This window comes from Aotus nancymaae, unplaced genomic scaffold (genome assembly GCF_030222135.1).
Source record: "Aotus nancymaae isolate 86718 unplaced genomic scaffold, 86718_ANA_hifiasm-v0.15.2.pri h1tg000007l, whole genome shotgun sequence".
Classification (NCBI taxonomy): domain Eukaryota; kingdom Metazoa; phylum Chordata; class Mammalia; order Primates; family Aotidae; genus Aotus; species Aotus nancymaae.
This window is the reverse complement of record NW_026988418.1, coordinates 61,474,362-61,495,037: the sequence shown is the minus strand read 5'-3', so window position 1 is coordinate 61,495,037 and position 20,676 is coordinate 61,474,362. Positions and strand designations below refer to the sequence as shown.

The 20,676-nt window shown below is 38.2% G+C and overlaps 1 protein-coding gene across 1 annotated transcript in view; it reads right to left on the bottom strand.

The window, feature by feature from the left end:
* Positions 1-20,676, bottom strand: part of RSBN1 (round spermatid basic protein 1) — a 55,665-nt gene that overhangs the window by 14,324 nt on the left and 20,665 nt on the right. The window contains exons 3-4 of the mRNA XM_012466616.2: positions 3,287-3,424; positions 2,515-2,657 (exon numbers count right to left, since the gene is read on the bottom strand). Of these exons, the coding sequence (XP_012322039.1) occupies positions 2,515-2,657; positions 3,287-3,424 (281 nt within the window). The remainder of the gene's footprint in view (positions 1-2,514; positions 2,658-3,286; positions 3,425-20,676) is intronic.

The window sequence follows — 20,676 nt, the reverse complement described above, 5'->3', positions numbered from 1 at the left end:
AGAGGCTAGAGTGAACGCTGATTCCTCGTGCCACTGCACTCCAGCCTAGGTGACAGAGTGAAACCCTGTCTCAAAGAAAAAAACAAAAACAAAACCAAGAATTGGTTAAATAAATCTTGATACAACCATACAGTTGTTTAGAAATTATATAGCTATATCTTAATATAACACATAGGCCTAAGGGGAAAAAATTTCCAAGTTTTAAAGTAAACATCACGCAAAGAATGGGTTTTTGTAAAAAGATAATTTATGAGTATATATAATTTGAAAGGTTAATATTTCTAAATGGTGGCTTTCTGCCTTCTTTCTACTTTATTTTTTTTTTTGAGATGGAGTCTCGCTCTGTTGCCCAGCCTGCAGTGTAGAGGCAACATCTCGGCTCACCGCAACCTTGGCCTCCTGAGTTCAAGGGATTCTCATGCCTCAACCACCTAAGTAACTAGGATTACAGGAGCATGCCACCACACTGATTCCTGTATTTTTAGTAGAGACAGGGTTTTATCAAGTTTCCCAGGCTGGTCTCGAACTCCTGGACTCAAGCAATCTGCCTGCCTCAGCCTCCCAAAGTGCTGGGATTACAGGTATGAACCACTGTGCCTGCCCTCATTTTACATTTTTTTTTTTTTTTTTTGAGACAGAGTCTTGCTCTTGTTGCCCAGGCTGGAGTACAGTGGCGTGATCTCGGCTCACTGCAACCTCCGCCTCCCAGGTTCAAGTGATTCTCCTGCCTCAGCATCCCAAATAGCTGGGATTACAGGCATGCACCACCACGCCTGGCTAATTTTTGTATTTTTAGTAGAGATGGGGTTTCACCATGTTGGCCAGGCTGGTCTCCAATTCCTGACCTCGGGTGATCCACCCACCTCGGCCTCCCAAAGTGCTGGGATTATAGGCGTGAGCCACCGTGCCTGGCCTTTTTACTCTTTTCTATTACTTTTTTCTTAAGTTCATAATAACCAGGAAACAAATGATGATCACTTCGGGGGGAAAGATTACAGAACAAAAAATGCTATGGTACTTAAGAATTTAATAAAATTTCAAGATTCATCATCATCCTGCAACAAAACTGCTATAATCTAACAACGCACAGAACTTTCAAATGACTCCTGGGTTTTTACCATGCCACCACCCTGCATTCGTATATAATTAATTACAAAGTATTTTCATACATTTCAAGTACCTAAGATTATTCCATACTTAGCTCAAGTTATCAAGTTCTCCTATAAGCCTTAAGTTATGGTTTAGATTGGTCCATTAAAACTCACTTTTGGGCACTTCTTTTAAATTGCTATTATCATAGCCTAAGCAGGTATAAGTCATTTCAGTCTCATTAAATTAGATTTTTCAAAGTACTAGAGAGTGAATCTACGTTTGTCTTTAGAGTCTGAAAGACAAAATATGTTAGCACAATATGAACTACTGAGGCTCCGTACTATAGTACATTATTGGTTTCATGCAGCACATACTGGTTACTTACTATATGGCATGAGGACAAAGATGAATAAAATAGTCCCTGTCCTCCCAAAGCAAACCTCAAATATTAGTAAAAAATAAAAACATGTCAACAGAATTTTAATGAACAGAACACTATAGCACAGAGAAGGGAAGAATTAATTACCTAAGGGAGGAAAGAAAAGCTTAACAAAGGAGGTGCCATCCAAGTTAAGTTTTGTTTGGTTTTGGTTTGAGACAGGATCTTGTCATGGACTCCTGGGGTCAAGTGAGCCTCCTACTTCAGCCTCTGGCATATGACACTGTGCCCAGCTCAAGCTAAGTTTTGAAAATGTATTAAGTTTGCTGTGGAACAGTAATCCCAGCACTTTGGGAGGCTGAGGCGGGAGGATCGTTTGAGGCCAGGAGTTAAAAAACAGCCTGGGCAATATAGCAAAACCCCAACTCTACAAAAATGAAATACATAAAACAACTTTTTTAATCAGATGGGCATGGTGGTGCATGCCTATAGCCACAGCTACTTGGGAGGCTCTCCTGAGCCCAGGAGTTCAACGCTACAGTGAGCTATGATTGTATCACTGCACTCTAGCTCTGGGCAACAGAATGAGACCCTGTCTCAAAAGAAAAAAAAAAGTTTGCAAAGTAGAGTGGAAGATGAGAGAGAGGATGCCATTCCAAGTAAAAAGAATAGTACAAAAGCAAAGAGTTTTGATAGTTTATGGTTTGGAAAGTGAATTCAGTATGGTCGGAGAAGATTAGAAACAGATACATCTAGAAGAGGTATGAAAGATCCTTGTAAACCACACTGAGGGGTTTGATCTTTTATCCTGCAGGGAGTTAGGGCACAGGTTTTAAAAATAGAAATAAAAATTAAATTTGTGTTTTAGAAAAATGCTTCACTTTGATAACTATGTAATGAGTGGACTAGAACAAGGAATTGACAACCAAAAAATTTACTTAAGGGAGCCCCTTCAAGACAAATGGTTTTCAAACTATACTCATTTTTATAAGAAACCAACTAAAAAAAAGTAGTTTTGCTTATTTGAGAAAAGAAATGTTTACCGTCGTCTCTTGAAGGGTGACTTTGGCATATCTGCTGTAGGGATCATCTGTTCTCCTGGTCTTACCCACATTATAGGCCCATCATCACTCTGGGACCTACACTGGAGTCGGAGGCTGGAAAGTGTACCCCAGGGCAAAGTCATCTAGAAATCAGATGAATTAGTCACATTAAAAAATCGTTTCCATGATTTATAAGTTAATCCCCCCCACCCAAATAAAAGTTCTAAGAAGACTTTTTTACAACTGTATATAAAGAAATAAATGCTATTTACACAGTAAATTATATTTTTAAAAATTGAATTTAAGCTAGGCACGGTGGCTCACGCCTGTAATCCGACCACTTTGGGAGCCGAGGTGGGGGGATCACAAGGTCAAGAGATCGAGACCATCTTGGCCAACATGGTGAAACCCCATCTCTACTAAAAAAAAATACAAAAATTAGCTGGTCGTGGTGGTGCGTGCCTGTAGTCCCAGCTACTCGGGAGGTTGAGGCAGGAAAATTGCTTGAACCCGGGAGGCGGAGGTTGCAGTGAGCCGAGATCGCGCCACTGCACTCCAGCCTGGCGCCTGGCGACAGAACAAGACTGCCTCAAAAAAAAAAAAAAAAAAAAACAACTGAATTTAAGTACTTTGTACCAATATTGTTATATCTAAACATTTCTATGCAAAACACTGGATAAATTTAATTTCAATAGGCAATATTAGCTTACTACTCCTTAATATAAAGTGCCCACTTAAGATCCAAACTTTAATAATCTTAATTAATACTCACTTTCAGAAATGGTGATTCTTCTAACATATCAAGGAACTCTGGGAAATAATCACCAACTTCTTCATCTACTGCTCCAACAAGACTTATCTGCCGCATAGGACCTGCTCGGTAGGTGCCACAGCAGTACGTCCTGTTGACCTAAGATAAAAATAAAGTTGGAAAACTGGACTGAGGTACAACTATAATATAATTAAAGAATTAAAATAAGTTATTGTTTCCAATGTTGCCATTTCTTCTACAAACTAAGAATTGAATTGTCAATACCTTGGATAAAGTCAGAGAGGCACCCAAGCACACTGACAAATACACTAATACATGTGCCACAAGCAAATTTCAATGTGCTAGTTAACCTAAACATCTCAAAGGAATATTGAAGACATTAAGATCTATTTAATACTTAAACTTCTCTAAAAAGTGATTTTTTAACTTTACAAATATTTTAGAGTGTGATTTTTATTTAAGGAAAAAAAAAAAAAAAGTAAAATCATCAGGGCAGGGAGAAAAAAAGACCATGGTCAGATTACTCTTCCATGTTCATTTTGTAATTTCTAGCTTCAGAATCTTCATTTTAGGCCAGATACCAGGGTCACTGTTACCAAGACAGGCCAATCTTTTTTTTTTTTTTGAGATGGAGTTCCTCTCTTTGTCCCACAGGTTGTAGTGTAATGGTGAAATCTTGGCTCACTGCAACTTCCACCTCCCGGCTTTAAGGGATTCTCCTGCTTCAGCCTCTGTAGGAACTGGGATTATAGGCGTACGCCACCATGCCCAGCTAATTTTTGTATTTTTTTTTTAGTAGAGATGATGTTTCATCACATTGGCCAGGCTGGTCTTGAACTCCTGACCTCAAGTGATCCGCCTGCCTTGGCCTCCCAAAGTTTTAGGCGTGACCCCCCATGCCTGGCCCAATCTTTTTCTCTACTCAATTTATGACAAACTTATTTCTACCTCCAGTGATTTTTCTCTTCAATCTGCCCAACCTGGAATGTCCTCTATTCTGTCAACCCAAATCGTATCCATCTTTCAAAGAGCAGTTCAAAAGTTCTTTTTTTCTAGAAGTCTTCCTGGTCACACTCCATGATCTTTCCCTTCTCTGAAGTCTAATGTTACCTATGAGCAATGTACTTTTTCTCTCTATCAACTCTGAGTTTAAGGCATATCCTATACAAATATGTAGCCCAGAGCATCCTATCTAGCATCTAAATGAAATCTATCAACCAATTCCATACAATCTGATACCATTCCTCTAGTCATTTCATGTGTTATCTTATCTTACCTCCAATTTACAGTTTCTCAACGATAGACAGATGGATCCTATGCACAGCAATGGACTAGACTAGAAATGCTGTATTTAACCAGAATTTCCACTTCAGATCAGTTACCTAGCGTCTTCTACCCCTGTTAAAATGCGGATCACATTTAAAAGCCTAACATACACCAATATCTTTATATAAAATGGCTCTTTAATGAACATTAAAAAAAAAATTTAAAGAATCTACTGTCATGTTTTAAATGCCACCAATTTTGCCTTAATAGGAAACAGTCCACATAAATGACCATCTAGTATATCTTACCACAATTTTTCACTATTAGTTCTTTAGCAGCATTTTTATGATCAACTTTTTCCTTCCATAGACAATTTAACATCACCCACACACATATACACAGAAAAGAAGGCCTTAGATCTTGTTCTCAAGTGGGGGGATGGGGATTTCTTAATTCCTTACAAATCCTTTCCCCAAGATCACTTTAGATAATTCTTAAGCAGCAGCTACCCAGGACAGAATTACTTTACATTTATTTATATAAATCACTTTCCATAACTTTTGTATGAACATCATGCCATAAAAAGCCAGGGGTGGTAGCATGGAACAAAGGCTTATCATGGGATATAGAGATAAGGAAGGGGAAGAAAGGAAGTCTTAAATCATTATTCTAACCTTTCTAAGCACTCTAAAACAACTAAAGCAGATTTACTCTTCAGCAGCATTTCTAGGAATCATATACTTTTAGGGGTATTAAGAAATTATCAGTCTCTCCCAAACACGTCTCCCAACTACTCCCAGTCTCAGAAATTCCTTTCACTCTATACAGGGTAGTGGCATTTTATAGGACAAATGTCCTAAAGACCTATCATAATATTTTTAAAATCTTTTTTCCAGCCAGAAGTGACTCTGAGACCTATCATAATTTAAAGTTGCCAAAACTCAAGACCAGTCCTAAAGAAGTACACTGCCATGTGGCAGTTTTCAATTTATTTGGCCTGCTAGCTTTGAGATTATATAACTCAATGCATTATTAATTTGAAGGAATTCATATTACTTTAAATTTTACACACAAAGTGAGACCCGAATTAATATTCTTATAGCACACCACTTCACGTTTACCTAATTCAAATACCACTAAACTCAACAGCACTGAACTTGAAAGACAACTTAGAAACGTAAACATCTAGAATGATCAACATGTGCCATGAATAAATATGAAGCATCTTTTCCTATTTGAAAAGAGAAAAAGAGTAAACCTAAAACGGGGGAGGGCAGGAACAACACAAGACAAAGAGAGGGTATGATCACAAAAAATAGCAACCTCATAATTTTGCCAAGACCAACATGTTCATTTTCATATATACACAAAGAAAAGCTTCACATCTTATGAGGATCTTCCGTTTCATACCTTTGTATTACTACCAATGTTGTACCCATGAATGACAAAGAATTAACAATGTTCTATTTTTATTTCCTGGCAGAAGGGCCAGCAAGTAAACAACTATGCTACAAAATACGAGAAGTGGATTTTGAAAGCTGCAATGTATAACGCCCATTTGGATAACTGTAGCTAAGGAAGCCTGGCTAGAGAAAGGCCTTATTAGTAAACCACAACCTTCCTGTTTTCATTCCTTTACTTACATGAAATTAGACCTCTGGCTTTCCGTGACGTACACTTTTTTCTCAGTATCAGCCCCCTCCTGCTTTCAGCTCCTTCCATATCTAGCCTAAACCTCAAGGTTTATCCCTTTCTCATAAACACACTCTCATCCTCTATCCCAGTCCTTCCACCAGCCCTGCCTGCAAACCCCAATCCTGAAACATTGAAACTATCAGTCCCACCTCTGGACTTTGCCATTCCATAAGCCAATAAATCTCTTTCATCATTTAAGCCCATTTTAAAACTGACTATCCTGCAACTTGCCACCAAAAGCACCATGATATTATACCTTTTTCACATAAGAATCCTACTTCTGTAATATTAGTCTGCATTACCTGTCTCTACTGCCTCACCTCACTTTTTACTCACATCTTGTATCACTGTTATCAGGCTTCTGCTCATACAACTCCCCTGAAACAAATCACTGATGTCCTCCTCACAGCCAAATTCAAGGAATGCTTTTCAGTCACCTGCTTTCTTGACTTCCCTTCCAGGCTTTCTCCTCGCCAAAACGTGGTTGTTGCAGAGTTGGCCCAGTTTTCATTCAACATATTATCTGTGGGCGGTTTCAATTATACTACAGATTTAACTACCACCTGTACCCTACTATATTCCATATCTACATCTCCAACTTAAAACTTTTTCTCAGATTCAGATCTTTACATACAAATGCTTCCCAGGCAGCCCACAGACACCCTCAAATTTAATACCTACAGAACTGAGCTCTCTTTTTTTGTAAGGTTCCCTTCCACTCCCAAACCTGCTTTTTCTCCTTCTGTATGTTATTTCGCCAGTCAATAATATTCATTTTCTCAGCTCCTTGTTCAGAAATGCTGAGTGTATGATGCTGAGAAATGCTGACTGTATGATAAAACATATTGTTTGCTAGGAAGAATGACAGCAAGGAAAACCTAGCCGCCACCGCCACTGCCCTCCCGCCGCATTCTAAAGTGGCAGGACAATATATAAATATGCCCACTACTTGGGGCATTGTAAAGTGGCAGGACAACATATTAAATATCATACACTGGTTAGACATCTGACCCTGCCCCCATGGCTCCCTTGTGTGATCAGTGGTAAGTGGGCACCAGTTGCCTACTTGGTATATTTTTGCGTTATGAGAAAATACCAAGCATCTGTTTGTTGATAATCATTACCTGTTCAGAGAGAATAAATGCATGGGTCAGAGCCTGCTTGAGGCCCTCAGCCCAGAATGCTGTCAGCCCCCTGAGGCTTTCAGCTTAGAAGTCTTTTTCTCCTTCTGTATGTATGGCACCCCAGATCGTTCCACTTTGTTGTCCTCTCTGGGTGTCTGCTTCTCAATTCCTTCAGCACCGCCTGAGTGGGGTCTCTATGGCCGAGACGGACTCGGCAGGTCCTAAATCAGGAATTGATAAATCCCTCTTCCTCATCACTTAAATATCAAACTCTATCCTTCTAAATCTGTAGTACCACCACCTTAATTCAGGAAATTAACATTTCTCACCTAATTATAAAACCTCTTAACCAGTATCCTTGGTTCAGGATTCGCATCCCCAAGAGCCATCCTACATACTGCTACAAATAATCTAGGGAAAAACATCTTACCATTCAACCTTCCCATTTTAAATCCTTTAAGTAGCTCCATGTTACCTATAGCATAAAACCAGAAAATCCTTTTTAAGGAAGACAAAGCCCCTCCCGATCTATTATTCCAAGGGAATAACAGACCAACATTTGCCACATTTTCCACATTTGCCTTATCCTAAATATACATTTCCTAAATTCTAAATAATTTCTGCTGCCTCCACGAGTTTTCACATGTTATTGTCCATCTTTACAATTCCTATATTTCCTTGATGGTAATTAAATAGACCTAAAAAATGACTCAAAATAAGGTTTCAAGCTCAAAGAACCAAAGTACATAACATTTACAGATTTTAGGTAAGTTCGATTTGGAGTTATAACTAGATCAAAAAAGGTAAGGAATAGATGCATAGATTTTGGAAATTGTCTATAACACACAATTTTTTAAGTGACTGAGACTTGAGAGAAAGAATATAGAGAGACAGAGAACCAAGAACTGCACTTAAAGAAAAACAGACATTTGACAGACAGGAGGAAGAGTTAGCTCACGAAATCGTGAAAGGATGAGGTAAGAAGTAATGCAATTAAAATGATTTAAGAATAACATTTCAAAAACTGTCAAGGACTTAACTATTTTTTAAGAAAAACAAACTGTCTGTTGTGAATAGTGCTGCAATAAACATGGAAGTGCAGATCTTCAACATACTGATTAAATTTCCTTGAGATAGGCATATACCAAGAAATAGGATTGCTTGGTCATGTGGTCGTTCTATTTTTAATTTTTTGAGCAACCTCCATACTGATGACCATAATGGCTGTACTAATTTAGATTGACATTAACTGTATAAAAGTTCTCCTTTCTCCATATCCTCACCAGCATTTATTTTTTGTCTTTTTGTTAATAACCATAACTAGGGTGAGGTGATATGTCATTGTAGTTCCGACTTCCATTTCCTTGATGATGAATTATGTTGAACATTTTTTCATATACCTGTTGTATGTTTTCAAATTTCAGAATGTCTATTTAGGTCTTTTGTCCATTTTTAAATCAGATTTTTTTGTGGTTGTTACTGTGTTGTTTGAATTCTTTATATAAATTTTAGGCCACAGGGCATAAAATACTTACTATCTGGTCCTTAATAGAAAAAGTTTGCCAACACTCAATTTAAACCACTCACAAAAGAAATCAAGCAATATTTTTGAATATAAACTCTGTTAAAGAGAATAATCTGTATTATTCACTATTATCTATCTGTGAATATATATACCAAAGTGCCTGGTATGTAGTAATAAATATTTGTTGAATTTCTGTATTTTAAGGTGAGAAATGAAGTAATCAACCATAAACTCTGGCAAAAAGAAAAAAAATGGGGGGAAGGATTACCAGTGCATCACTTGCATTAAAAAATTTAATAAATGCAAATGTTTGTGATACATTTAAGTAATTAACAGCATAACAATGAACAGCAATTATGATCACAAATTCAAAATTCAACGTACACCAACTTTCAACCTGAAAAGGCTGACAGAAAAAAGAAAAAATAAACAAAATTAAAAAACATGCACCAACTGTATGAAACTAATGCTAAACAAGCAAAGTATTTCTTCTTTTTAGTAAGAAAACTTCCTGGGCATATGGCTAATGAGCTAGGCTCCCTGGCAGCTAAACGTGGCCTGTGCCTAAGTTTAGGCCAAGAGGACAGTCGCATAAGTTACATACGCAATCTCCAGAGTATGCCTTTATAAGGAAGTAGCTTGTCCTCCACTTCCTTTTTCTCTTTTGAGGGCTGAAACACAAAGTGGGGAAGAGCTAGCCTCAACCATGCACATGACAACACCAGTGAGAATGATGAAAATTAAAGACAGAAAGAAACTAGGATCCAGGATGACAATAAGGAACAGAGTTGCTTACCTCTGGACTGCTAAACAAGAGAGAAACTTCTCTTTTGTTCTAGCCACTGTACATTGGTCCTCATTGTATGGTTGTTTAGCCTGTATCTTGTGTGCTTTGTAATGAGGGAGGCAACACTCTACATTGCACAGAGATATCAACTGGGGTATGATCTCCTGATCTGGGCTAAAACATATCTATAACTAGGGTACACCCAAAAGAGAACATTTAAAGTGATTAGGGACTTGCAAACCATACAAATTGGAGGGAGAATGCAAAAAATCAAAAGTATTTCAAAAGTATTTAACTTGAAAAGATTAAAGGGGGGACGCAAGTCTTCAAATACTTGGAGGCCTGTAACATGAGTTATAGGAAAGCAGGTGTCATTCATTTACACAAGCTTATTGTACAGTCATGTATCACCTAATGACAGAAATACATTTTGAGAAATATCATTAGGCAATTTGTAGTTGAGAACATCACAGACTGTACTTACACAAATCTAAGTGGTATAGTCTACTACATACCTAGGCTATATGACATAGCCTGTTGCTACAAACCTTATAGCATGTTATTGTACTCAAAACTGCAAGCCAGTAGTCCCCAACCTTTTTGACACCAGGGACCAACCAGGAAAATAATTTTTCCATGGAATAGGGTTAGGGGGGTTTAGCGACATGGTTTGGGATGAAACTGGCCCACCTCAGATCATCAGGCAGTAGTCAGATTCTTATATGGAGTGTGCAACCCAGATCCCTCATATGCACAATTCACAATACAGTTAATACTCCTATGAGAATCTAATGCTGCAGTTTATCTGACAGGAGATGGAGCTCAAGCAGTAATTCTATTACAGCTTGTTGCAGCCTGGTTCTTAACTGGCACGGACTAGTAGTGGGGGACCAGTACAGCTGGGGACCCCTGCTGTAGACAACTGAAACATCATGATAAGTTTTTGCATATCTAAACACATTTAACCATATGAGGAGGTACAGTAAAAATATATTACAAAAGATTACTGTATAGGGTACTAACCACGAATGATGCTTGGAGAATGGGAAGTTGTTCTGGGTCACTGAATGAGTAGTGAGTGAATGTGAAGGCCTAGCACACTGCTGTACACTACTGTAAACTTTATAAACACTGTACACTTAGGCTACACTAAATTTATTTTAAAATTTTTTCTTCAATAATAAATTAGCTTACTGTAACTTTATAAACTTTTTAAGTTTTTTAATTCTTTGACTCTTGTAATAACACAGAGTTTGAAACATATTGTACAGCTATACAAAAGTATTTTCTTTTTTTTTTTTTGAGACGGAGTTTTGCTCTTGTTACCCAGGCTGGAGTGCAATGGCGCGATCTCGGCTCACCGCAATCTCCGCCTCCTGGGTTCAGGCAATTCTCCTGCCTCAGCCTCCTGAGTAGCTGGGATTACAGGCACGCGCCACCGTGCACAGCTAATTTTTTGTATTTTTAGTAGAGATGGGGTTTCACCATGTTGACCAGGATGGTCTCGATCTCTTGACCTCGTGATCCACCCGCCTCGGCCTCTCAAAGTGCTGGGATTACAGGCGTGAGCCACCACGCCTGGCCAAAGTATTTTCTTTATATCCTTACTTGTAAGGTATTTTCTACTTAAAAATGTTTTTTTAACTTTTTAAACCTTTTTTTGTTAAAAACAATGATACAAATACACATAATAGCCTATGCCTACACAGGGTCAGAATGATCAGTATCACTGTCTTTCATCTCCACATCTCAACCTGCTGAAAAGTCTTCAGGAGCAGTAACACTCACAGAGCTATCACATGCTATGATAACAAAGCCTTCTTCTGTAATATCTCCTAGAAGACCTGAGACTGTTTTAAGGTTAACTTTTTTTTTTTTAAATAAGTAGAAGTATACTCTAAAATAATGATAAAAGGTATAGTAAGTATAGTAAATGATAGGAAATTTTCAGCTCCATTATAATCTTATGAAATCAGCGTTACCTATGTGGTCTGTCATTAACCAAAATGTCATTATATAGCACATGACCATATATTTTATGCCACTGCCCTCAACACAAGTATAGCAAACCAGACCTATTCCTGGCCAACTGAAACTTAAAGTCTAGTAGAGAGAGGCAGACATTAATCTAAATAAATATTTAATTATAAACTGTGACATCTTCAGAATGTAAGGTATATGACACTATGAAAAAGAACATGGGATCTTGATCCGAGGGAAAAAGTGTTCGTTGAAGTAACATTGAGCTCAAATCTGAAGAAAAAGTTCAGAGGGAAACAAAATCTCTTAAGCGTTGCCCTTTCTAAGGTCTAAAAGAAAGCTAATGATAATAAACACAGAAAGCAGAAGAGAAAAATAAAGATGAGACTGGAAAAATCAGCTGTGGCTGAATCATGGAGAGCCTAGATCACATCAAGGATTTTGGAAAGCCACTAAAGGATCTGAAGAGAAGGAGAGTTACCCAATTTGCCTTTGGTTTTTGTTTAGTTTTCTCAGAGGGTCACAAAAAGTAAGGAGGTCAGCTAGGAGTATTCTATAATATGCCAAATAAAAAATGATAGGCTAAGCTAATAGCTTGATTTTAAACAGGAACTTATTTTTAAAAGGAAGAAAAAAAGATCTGAAAATTATACAGGAGATAAAATTATCAAGATGTGGACAAAAATTGGATATGACAGATAAGAGAAAGAAGTATCAAAGATGACTACCAAGTTCTGTACTTTGGAACCTGATGGAGAAACTACTTTTTCTTCTGGAGGAGTACCAGGTTTCAGTGTTTTGGACATGATGAGCTAGAAGAATATGATAGATTGAAAAATGGCTTCCAAAGAAACTAACCCCTAGAACCTAATCCCTAGAACCTGTGAATGTTACCTTATAGTGAAAGGGACTCTGCAAATGTGAATAAATTAAGGATCCAGAGATGGAGAGAGTATCCCGGATTATCCAGGTGGGCTTAAATGTAATAACAGGTGTCTTTGTAAGACTAAGGCAGAGGGAGATTTGACAAGAAGGTGATGTGATGATAGAAGCATAGCCTGGGGTAATATACTTTGAAGATGGAAGAAGGGGCCACAAGCTAGGAAATACAAGAAGCTAAAAGAGGCAAAAACTTGTTTTTTTCCCTCAGAGCCTTTAGAACTGTTTTAAACCATTGTTTGGGGGCCAGGTGTAGTGGAACACACCTGTAATCCCAGCACTTTGGGAGGCCAAGGCAGGCAGATCACTTGAGCCCAGGAGTTCAAGACTAGCCTGAACAACATGGTGAAACCCTATCTCCACTTAAAAAAAATACAAAAAATTAGCTGGGTGTGGTGGTGACTGCCTGTAGCCTATTTCTAAATTTTCTGTCTTACTGAACAGAGCTCATAAACTAAATATACTGATTTAATTAAATCTTTTGAATATATTGGTACCTGGTAAGGCACTCTTCCATCATTACTTTTTATTTTCTGGCTGTTCTTGCCTACTTATTTTTGCATATAAACTTCAATATCTGCTTGGTTATCTAAAAAAACAACTATTTATATTTTCTTAGGATTGTGTTCAATTTATAATTTAGGGAAAATTGTCATTCTGATGTTGATTCTTCTACCCCTGGAATATATTAATGTATCTTTCCATTTAAGTCCTCTTTTGTGTTATCATGTTTCAATACTAATAGGAAGAATCTGGTAAAGATGAAAAGGTAAAGAACACTGCTGTTTGAACATGGTAGACTGAATGCATGACTTTTTTCTATTCCTTATCAAAATTCCACTCAAGTGAGAATAAAATAGCAAAGCTATAAATCCCAGAAAGTCAAAGAAAATAGAAGTAAAAACTACAGATACAAGCTGCAGATACAAAACGTTTTTGGAAGGTGAAAAATGTACAGGGAAATTTGCAAACTGAGAACTCCGGGTAAGTTTTACAGAAGATGAGGAACAAAGCATGAAACTAAAAACAAAAAATAAAGGTGTAAAATCTGCTTGAGTCAGTGAGATCCTTTGCTATCCCATAACTCCTTTTTCCTCACCCAATTTGTGGTGAAAGTGAACCAAATGACTACAGACACAAGTATACAAGGCACAATATGCGACAGAACCATTATACTGAAAGCAGGGAATTAAGTAAAATCCCAGTTATTTAACAATGCAATCACCTAATCCCTTCCAAGAATTCTAGAAGACACATGGTATAAGCTACTACTCTACCCCCTGACAAAAATGTGGTAGATTTTTAGGTGTAGAAATTGAAAGCCCCAGAAAAAATATCTGTAAACACTAATATTTAGAGCTTTTCTCACAATGTGACCACATTCCCTACCCAGTCTTCAACTGATAAGTCCCACCCATGTGTTCACAGAGTTAGTAATCAGTTTTATAATGACTCATGTTTAAACATGAACAGATCACGATCTGTTTGATGAAAACATGTAACATAAACAGAAGACTACAACAAAAACAAAAATAACTTAAACAAAACAACTTAGAGTATAAAAGAAAATTTAAAAACAAGTACAGGCCGGGCACGGTGGCTCACGCCTATAATCCCAGCACTTTGAGAGGCCAAGGCGGACAGATCACAAGGTCAGGAGTTCAAGACCAGCCCGACCAACATGGTGAAACCCCGTCTCTACTAAAAAAGCCAAAAAAAATTAGCCAGGTATGGTGGTACGCACCTGTAATCCCAGCTACTCGGGAGGCTGAGGCAGAGGAACTGCTTGAACCAGGGAGGTGAAGGTTGCAGTGAGCCGAGATCATGCCACTGCACTCCAGCCTGGGTGACAGAGTGAGACTCTGTCTCAAAAAATAATAATAATAATAAAATAAATAAAAACAAGTACAATTAATATCAGAGAGATGAAAAAGGATATTGTATCCATGAAACAATATTAAGAGATTATTAAAAAAAGAACAGAGAACAAGTTCTCAAATTGAAAACATTACAACTGACATTAATCAACATTAAGATACTTAAATCTACCCCCAGAAAGCAGGAAAAAAGACAAAGAAAAATATAATAGGAAAGGAAAGAAAAGAAAATTGGAGGTTCAACTGGGAGGCCTAACATACAATTAATAAAAGTTTCAGAAAAACAAAATGAAAACTGAGAAAGAAATTTAACAAATAATATAAGAAAAATTTCCCTAAAGGATAGATTTCCACAAAAAAAAGGGTGGTGGGGTAGGGTTCAACTGTATTGATGATGTTTTATTTCTTGGGCAGGTAGTAGGAATGAGTGATTGTTATTATTTTTTGTATCTCACTGTGTGCCTGAAATAATTCATAGTAATTTTTTTTAAAGAAAAATGATCTATCTCAAGGCACATTATCCTTGGTACTCAGACAGTCTGTAGTAGAGATTCTGAAAGCTTCCAGAGAGAAAAAAGCAAAACACACAAAAAAGATCAGGTGCTGGATTTCTTACCAGCAACACTAAGTTTAAATGCACTAAAGCAATGCCTTTATAAACCTAAGAAAAACAACCTGCAATCTAGAATTCCATATTTAAACTCTATCAATCAAATATTAAAGAAAATTTTTCAGATGTAAGAATTGAGTTGCTGAATTCAGGCAAGAGTCATGGAATGCCAGACAGGATAAAGGACAAACAGAAATCCCAGGATACATGTGTGGATAAAAAGACCTATCAAGGTAGGAAGATCCCTTGGCCAGGAGTTTGACTTCGACCTGGGAAACAGAGCTAGACCCTGTACCCTGCTCCTACCCCCGCCCAAAAAAAGACATTTACACAAATGCTTACTCTAACACAATAATATTATAAAACAGTAAACAAACTCAATGTCCAAGAACAGGAGAAATAGTGATTGTGATATTGTACAATATATATCTGGTCTCCATCCCTATTTTCTGAAGTAGGGCTCCTAAACTCCATGTTATCTACCAAGAGCTGTATTTTTGTATGCTAATATTGACTAACTACTTTAGGTTGGGACTGGTCATCTGAAAAACAAAGCTACAATTAGAGGGTTGGGACATTCAGCCCTACTACCAACCTCCAGGGAGGGGTGCTAAGTCAAGCTGACCACCAGTGGCCACTGGCTTCATCAATCAAGCCTATGTAATGAATGAAGCCTTCATAAAAACCCAAGAGGTTCAGAGAGCATCTGGATGGCTGAACATGTGAAAGCAGACAGGAAGATGAACAGGAACTCATACACTTGCTGGGAGGGTGGCACACCCCAACTCCACGGGGAAAGAAGCTCCTGTGCTCGAGATTCTTCCAGACTATGCCCTATGAATCTCTTCATGTGGGTATTTGCATGCTTTAACATATCCATCACACTAAACCAATAAATGTAAGTTATTTCCCTGAGTTCTGTGAGCTACTCTAGCAAATCCACTGAACTCAAAGAGGGGATCATGGGAAACCCAACTTGAAGCCAGTTGGTCAGAAGTTCCAGAGGCCTGGACTTGTGACTGGTAGGAAGGAGGGGTCAATCCTGGCGACTGAACCTCTATCTGGGATCCAACGCTGACTGTGGGTAGTGTTGGAATTGACTGGATGACACCCAGCTGGTTTCTGCTGCAGAACTGATTGCTTGCTTGTTGTGGGGGAGAAATCTTTCACATTTGGACAAAGAAGTTTTCTGTGTTGATTGTTGTTGTTTGAGAGCAGAGGAAAAGGTGTTCAAAAACAGTGATACAGTCGCCCAACAAAATACTAAATGGTTAAAATTAATGTAGAGTTACATGTATCAAAATCATCCTCAAAAACAATGTTGAACAAAAATAACCTGTAGAATGATACACACAGTACACTATAGTTTTAAAACACAAAGGTATGTATATTGTTTTTATGTTCATATGGTATAAGCAAAATGTTAAAAGATGCAAGGATATGACAAGCCACAAATTCAGAATAAAAATGTACTTCTAGGGAGAAAGGAAAAGTTGTTGTTTAAAAAAAAAAAAAAAGGAAAGACACAAAGCAGAAATTCGCTTAATATATTTTATACTTTTATTTATGTGGTGATGGAGGGAAAGGCTGGAAGGTAGGAATGGGTAACTGACATCAAAGATCCTAAGCCAATGGGTACAGAGTTTCTGTTTGGTATGAGGGAAAAGTTCTGGAAATTGTAGTGGTAATAGTAGAACAATATTGTGAATATACCCAATGCCACAAAATTACACATTTTAAAATGGTTAAAATGGTAAATTTTATATATATTTGACAGGTTTTAAAAAACCTTAGCAGGCTAAGGGATGGTATTCCTAACACGAGTAGACAAATTAGTCTTTGAGGAGGAGACAGAGTAGGAATGAGGAAAAGATGTATAAAGTTTAAGTAGTATTTATTAAGAATAAATACTAAGCAAGCTAACCAAAGAAGCAGGCTTCCCAGGCAATGTTGACGACCCAACAGGAAGCCTTATAAAATGTTATGAAGAGGCAAAGTCCCCAGTGATGACCAATAAAAACAAGATTTTTTTTTTTTTAATTTGCACTTTGTAGAGATCAGGTAAGATTATCTCTTAGTTTATGATGTTCTGAAATTCTAAAAAGATGCTATCTACAGGTCAATTGAAAGGAACGAGAGTTATGGTAGATGGCATATGTTTTAAAACAGTGTTTCTTAAACTTGCCTGATCATAGGAATCTAGTCAGTCAAGGTACTTATCTCATGCCTCACTCCAGACCTCATGAACCAGAATTTCCAGAAGAGGAACCTGAGAGTCTAATGCATATTTGAACTGGAACCCCAGATTATTCTTAGGATCTGGCAAGTCTGGGCAACTCTGGCCTGGAAATAGTACCTGCAAGAAAAGAACAAGTTGAGTTCTACCACTTCCCAGAGTTTATATACTGAGGCCTAGGTAAGTATGAGAACAAAGAACAGAAAAAACTAAAGCTGCCATGGAAGCAGGATACATAACGCCAACAGGAAAAGCGCAGCCTTTAGTAAAATCAGAAGGTAAAGTGGGGAGGGGAGAAGGATGTGGCATCAAAGAGAAATATGCCTATTAAAAAAATAGTAGTTAGCTTTGCATAAAAATTTAATATACTTATAATATCTGTAAAATGTTAAACAATTATCTTTGAATATATATACTGCTGTCGATAAATGGTTTTTTTTTAGAGGAGGACAACACATTTAGTACATATGTAGTCCTTTAAATTAGAAACAACTTCACAGTTATCCTATATGAATTTCTGAATTAAGTAAGCTCAATTGTGTCCCCAATACATACGGCTTTTCCAAAGGACAGTTATAAATGTTAATAAATCAAGAGAACACCAAGCAAGAAATGCACTGTGTGGAAAACCCTGTGCATGAGGGTTGAGGGGGTTATCATTCCACAGAACTCACATTTCAGGAAGAAGCCTATTCGAGCTGACTTTTGAAAACACAGAAAGGAAAAAGCTAGACAGCAATCTTCCTAACCTTGTGACTTGTGAACAGAAAGGCATTCCTACTTTAAAATATGTAGTGAAAAAATAGTGTGACTGGGTCTAAATGAGTAAAATGAGAGAAAAAAAGAATCAAGCCTACCATTTTTATTTATGCCTTTTTTTTTTTTTTTTTTTGAGACGGAGTTTCGCTCGTTACCCAGGCTGGAGTGCAATGGCGCAATCTCGGCTCACCGCAACCTCCGCCTCCTGGGTTCAGGCAATTCTCCTGCCTCAGCCTCCTGAGTAGCTGGGATTACAGGCACGCACCACCATGCCCAGCTAATTTTTTGTATTTTTAGTAGAGACGGGGTTTCACCATGTTGACCAGGATGGTCTCGATCTTTTGACCTCGTGATCCACCCGTCTCGGCCTCCCAAAGTGCTGGGATTACAGGCTTGAGCCACCGCGCCCGGCCTATTTATGCCATTTTATTTTATAAAACCTTCTACTTAAAATGTTTATTTATCCTTTTATGTAACACACACTAATATGTAGAGTGCCTTAAGAGTTTCTCAGTTATTTCCAAAGCTATATACCACTCTACTAGTTTTACTCTTCATTAGTGTTAGACTTCTCGTCGAGTTCAAGGAGGAAACAGAGACTGGAGTGAGGAAATTAAAAGCCAGTTTATTCAGCTTCCGGGCGAGGTTCTATCGTCCTGGAAAGGGGCCAAAGAAGCGCGCTTCTCTTCTTGGGGCATGGGGTTTTATAGGGAGTAGAAGTAGCTGATTGACTACGGGGAAAACAAAGACAAGGTAGTTCTATTGGTTATTAAAAGACTGGGGACAGGCGAGGTGAACAAAGCGGGGGCATTTCCATTGGGTATGAAGGGAGTGAGCACGGACGAGGGGCTGGTCGAGGACGAACAGGGGAGCTACCATAGGGCAGGTTCTTGGCCGGCCTTTTCAAAATTTCTGGCGGGTGCAGGGCTGAGATTGGAATGCGGAAATGGGCAAGGGGGAGCCCGCGTGGAGAGGGTAAATGCTGAGCAATGCACTCAGAATGATGACATAGTTTTTAGGCGCAGAGAGAGAAGGGTGTGTCCATTCGGCTCCCAAGGAGGCACCGGCCTTACAATTAGTACTACCAATTTATTATAAAATGTTAATTAGTCCAAGATCAGAGAACATATAACAAGCCCATATGAGTCCTTGTCCCAACACACAATGAGGGAACAATATTTTTTGTTTTTCTCTGGAACCGTACACACTAAAATTGTACACACCAATGCTACAGAACATTATCATTTTACAGAGTAACGAAAATAACATAAGAAATAAAACTACCTAAAGTTAAAAAGCTTTGATTTTCAGTGAAACCTCAAAATTATATATGAAAATTTTTTGAAAAAGATACTTAAAATATGCAGATTTGCCAATCTCCCCTCCCCCCAGCAAACATATAACACACACTCCTCTCCCGTATATCCTTCAATTACTTATTTGCTAGAAGGTCTCAGATGGTAATATTGAAAACAATTCCCTTTTAACTTCACTATATTTTTAGTGTTTATTATTTGTGTTTGCAATTTATGTATAGATTTTGAGACCTATCTATGTAGGCTTGGTGGTCCATTTACTAGTAACATCAGCAAGACCAGAAAATGCAGTCTATAGGCAGGGCTAGTGGCTTATACCTGTAATCCGGACATGTTATGAGGCCAAGGCAGGAGAATTCCTTGAGGCCAGGAGCTCAAGACTATCCTGGACAACACTGTGAGACTCTGGCTCTATAAAAAATTTAAAAATTAGCCAACTGTAGTAGTACACATCCGTAGTCCTAGCTACTCTCTACTCAGAAGGCTGAGGCATTGGAATACCACATGAAAGCAAAGAACAAGTTGAGTTCCACCACTTCTCAAAGTGTATGTACTGGGGCACTGTGGAGTAAGAAACAGTAGAAAGGACTACTAGAGCCTAGGAGTTCAAGGCATCAGTGAGCCAAGATCACACTTCATGATCGCACTTCAGCCTGGGTCACAGAGTGAGACCCCATCAAAGAAAGGAAAGGAAGAAAGGAAGGGAAGACAAGGGAGGCAAAGGGGAAAGGGAGGGGGAGGGGAAGGGGAAAGGGAAGGGGAAAGGGAGGGGGAAGGGAAGGGGGAAGGGAAGGGGAAAGGGAAGGGGAAGGGAAGGGGGAAGGGAAGGGGAAAGGGAAGGGGGAAGGGAAGGGGAAAGGGAAGGGGAGGAGGAGGGGAAGAAGGAAGGGAAGGGAGGAAGGAAGAAAGGAAACTCAACTTTATAAAGTTATCCTGTATCAACAGCTGAAAGTTAAGTAATGAAACAAGGATCAGCTTACTGTTTCAATGGACATCATAAATTTTTCTGCTCTGGTGTTAGAACGTTTGAGTTTTCTAGACTGTTAAAAGAAAACCTTATATGTGGATCCTAACTTTAGCCACCACAATAATTTAAAAATATAAAAATAACAAGTTTTAATTTTTCTTGCACAAAACCTACATTTTACTTTCTCCTGCTTAGAGGAGCTGAGTTCTAAAGCTTCTAAACTTTAATGCGTATATGAATAACCTTTTAAAAATGCAGATTCTGATTCAGAAAATCTGGGTAAGAGCCCAGTCTACATTCCTAGCAAGT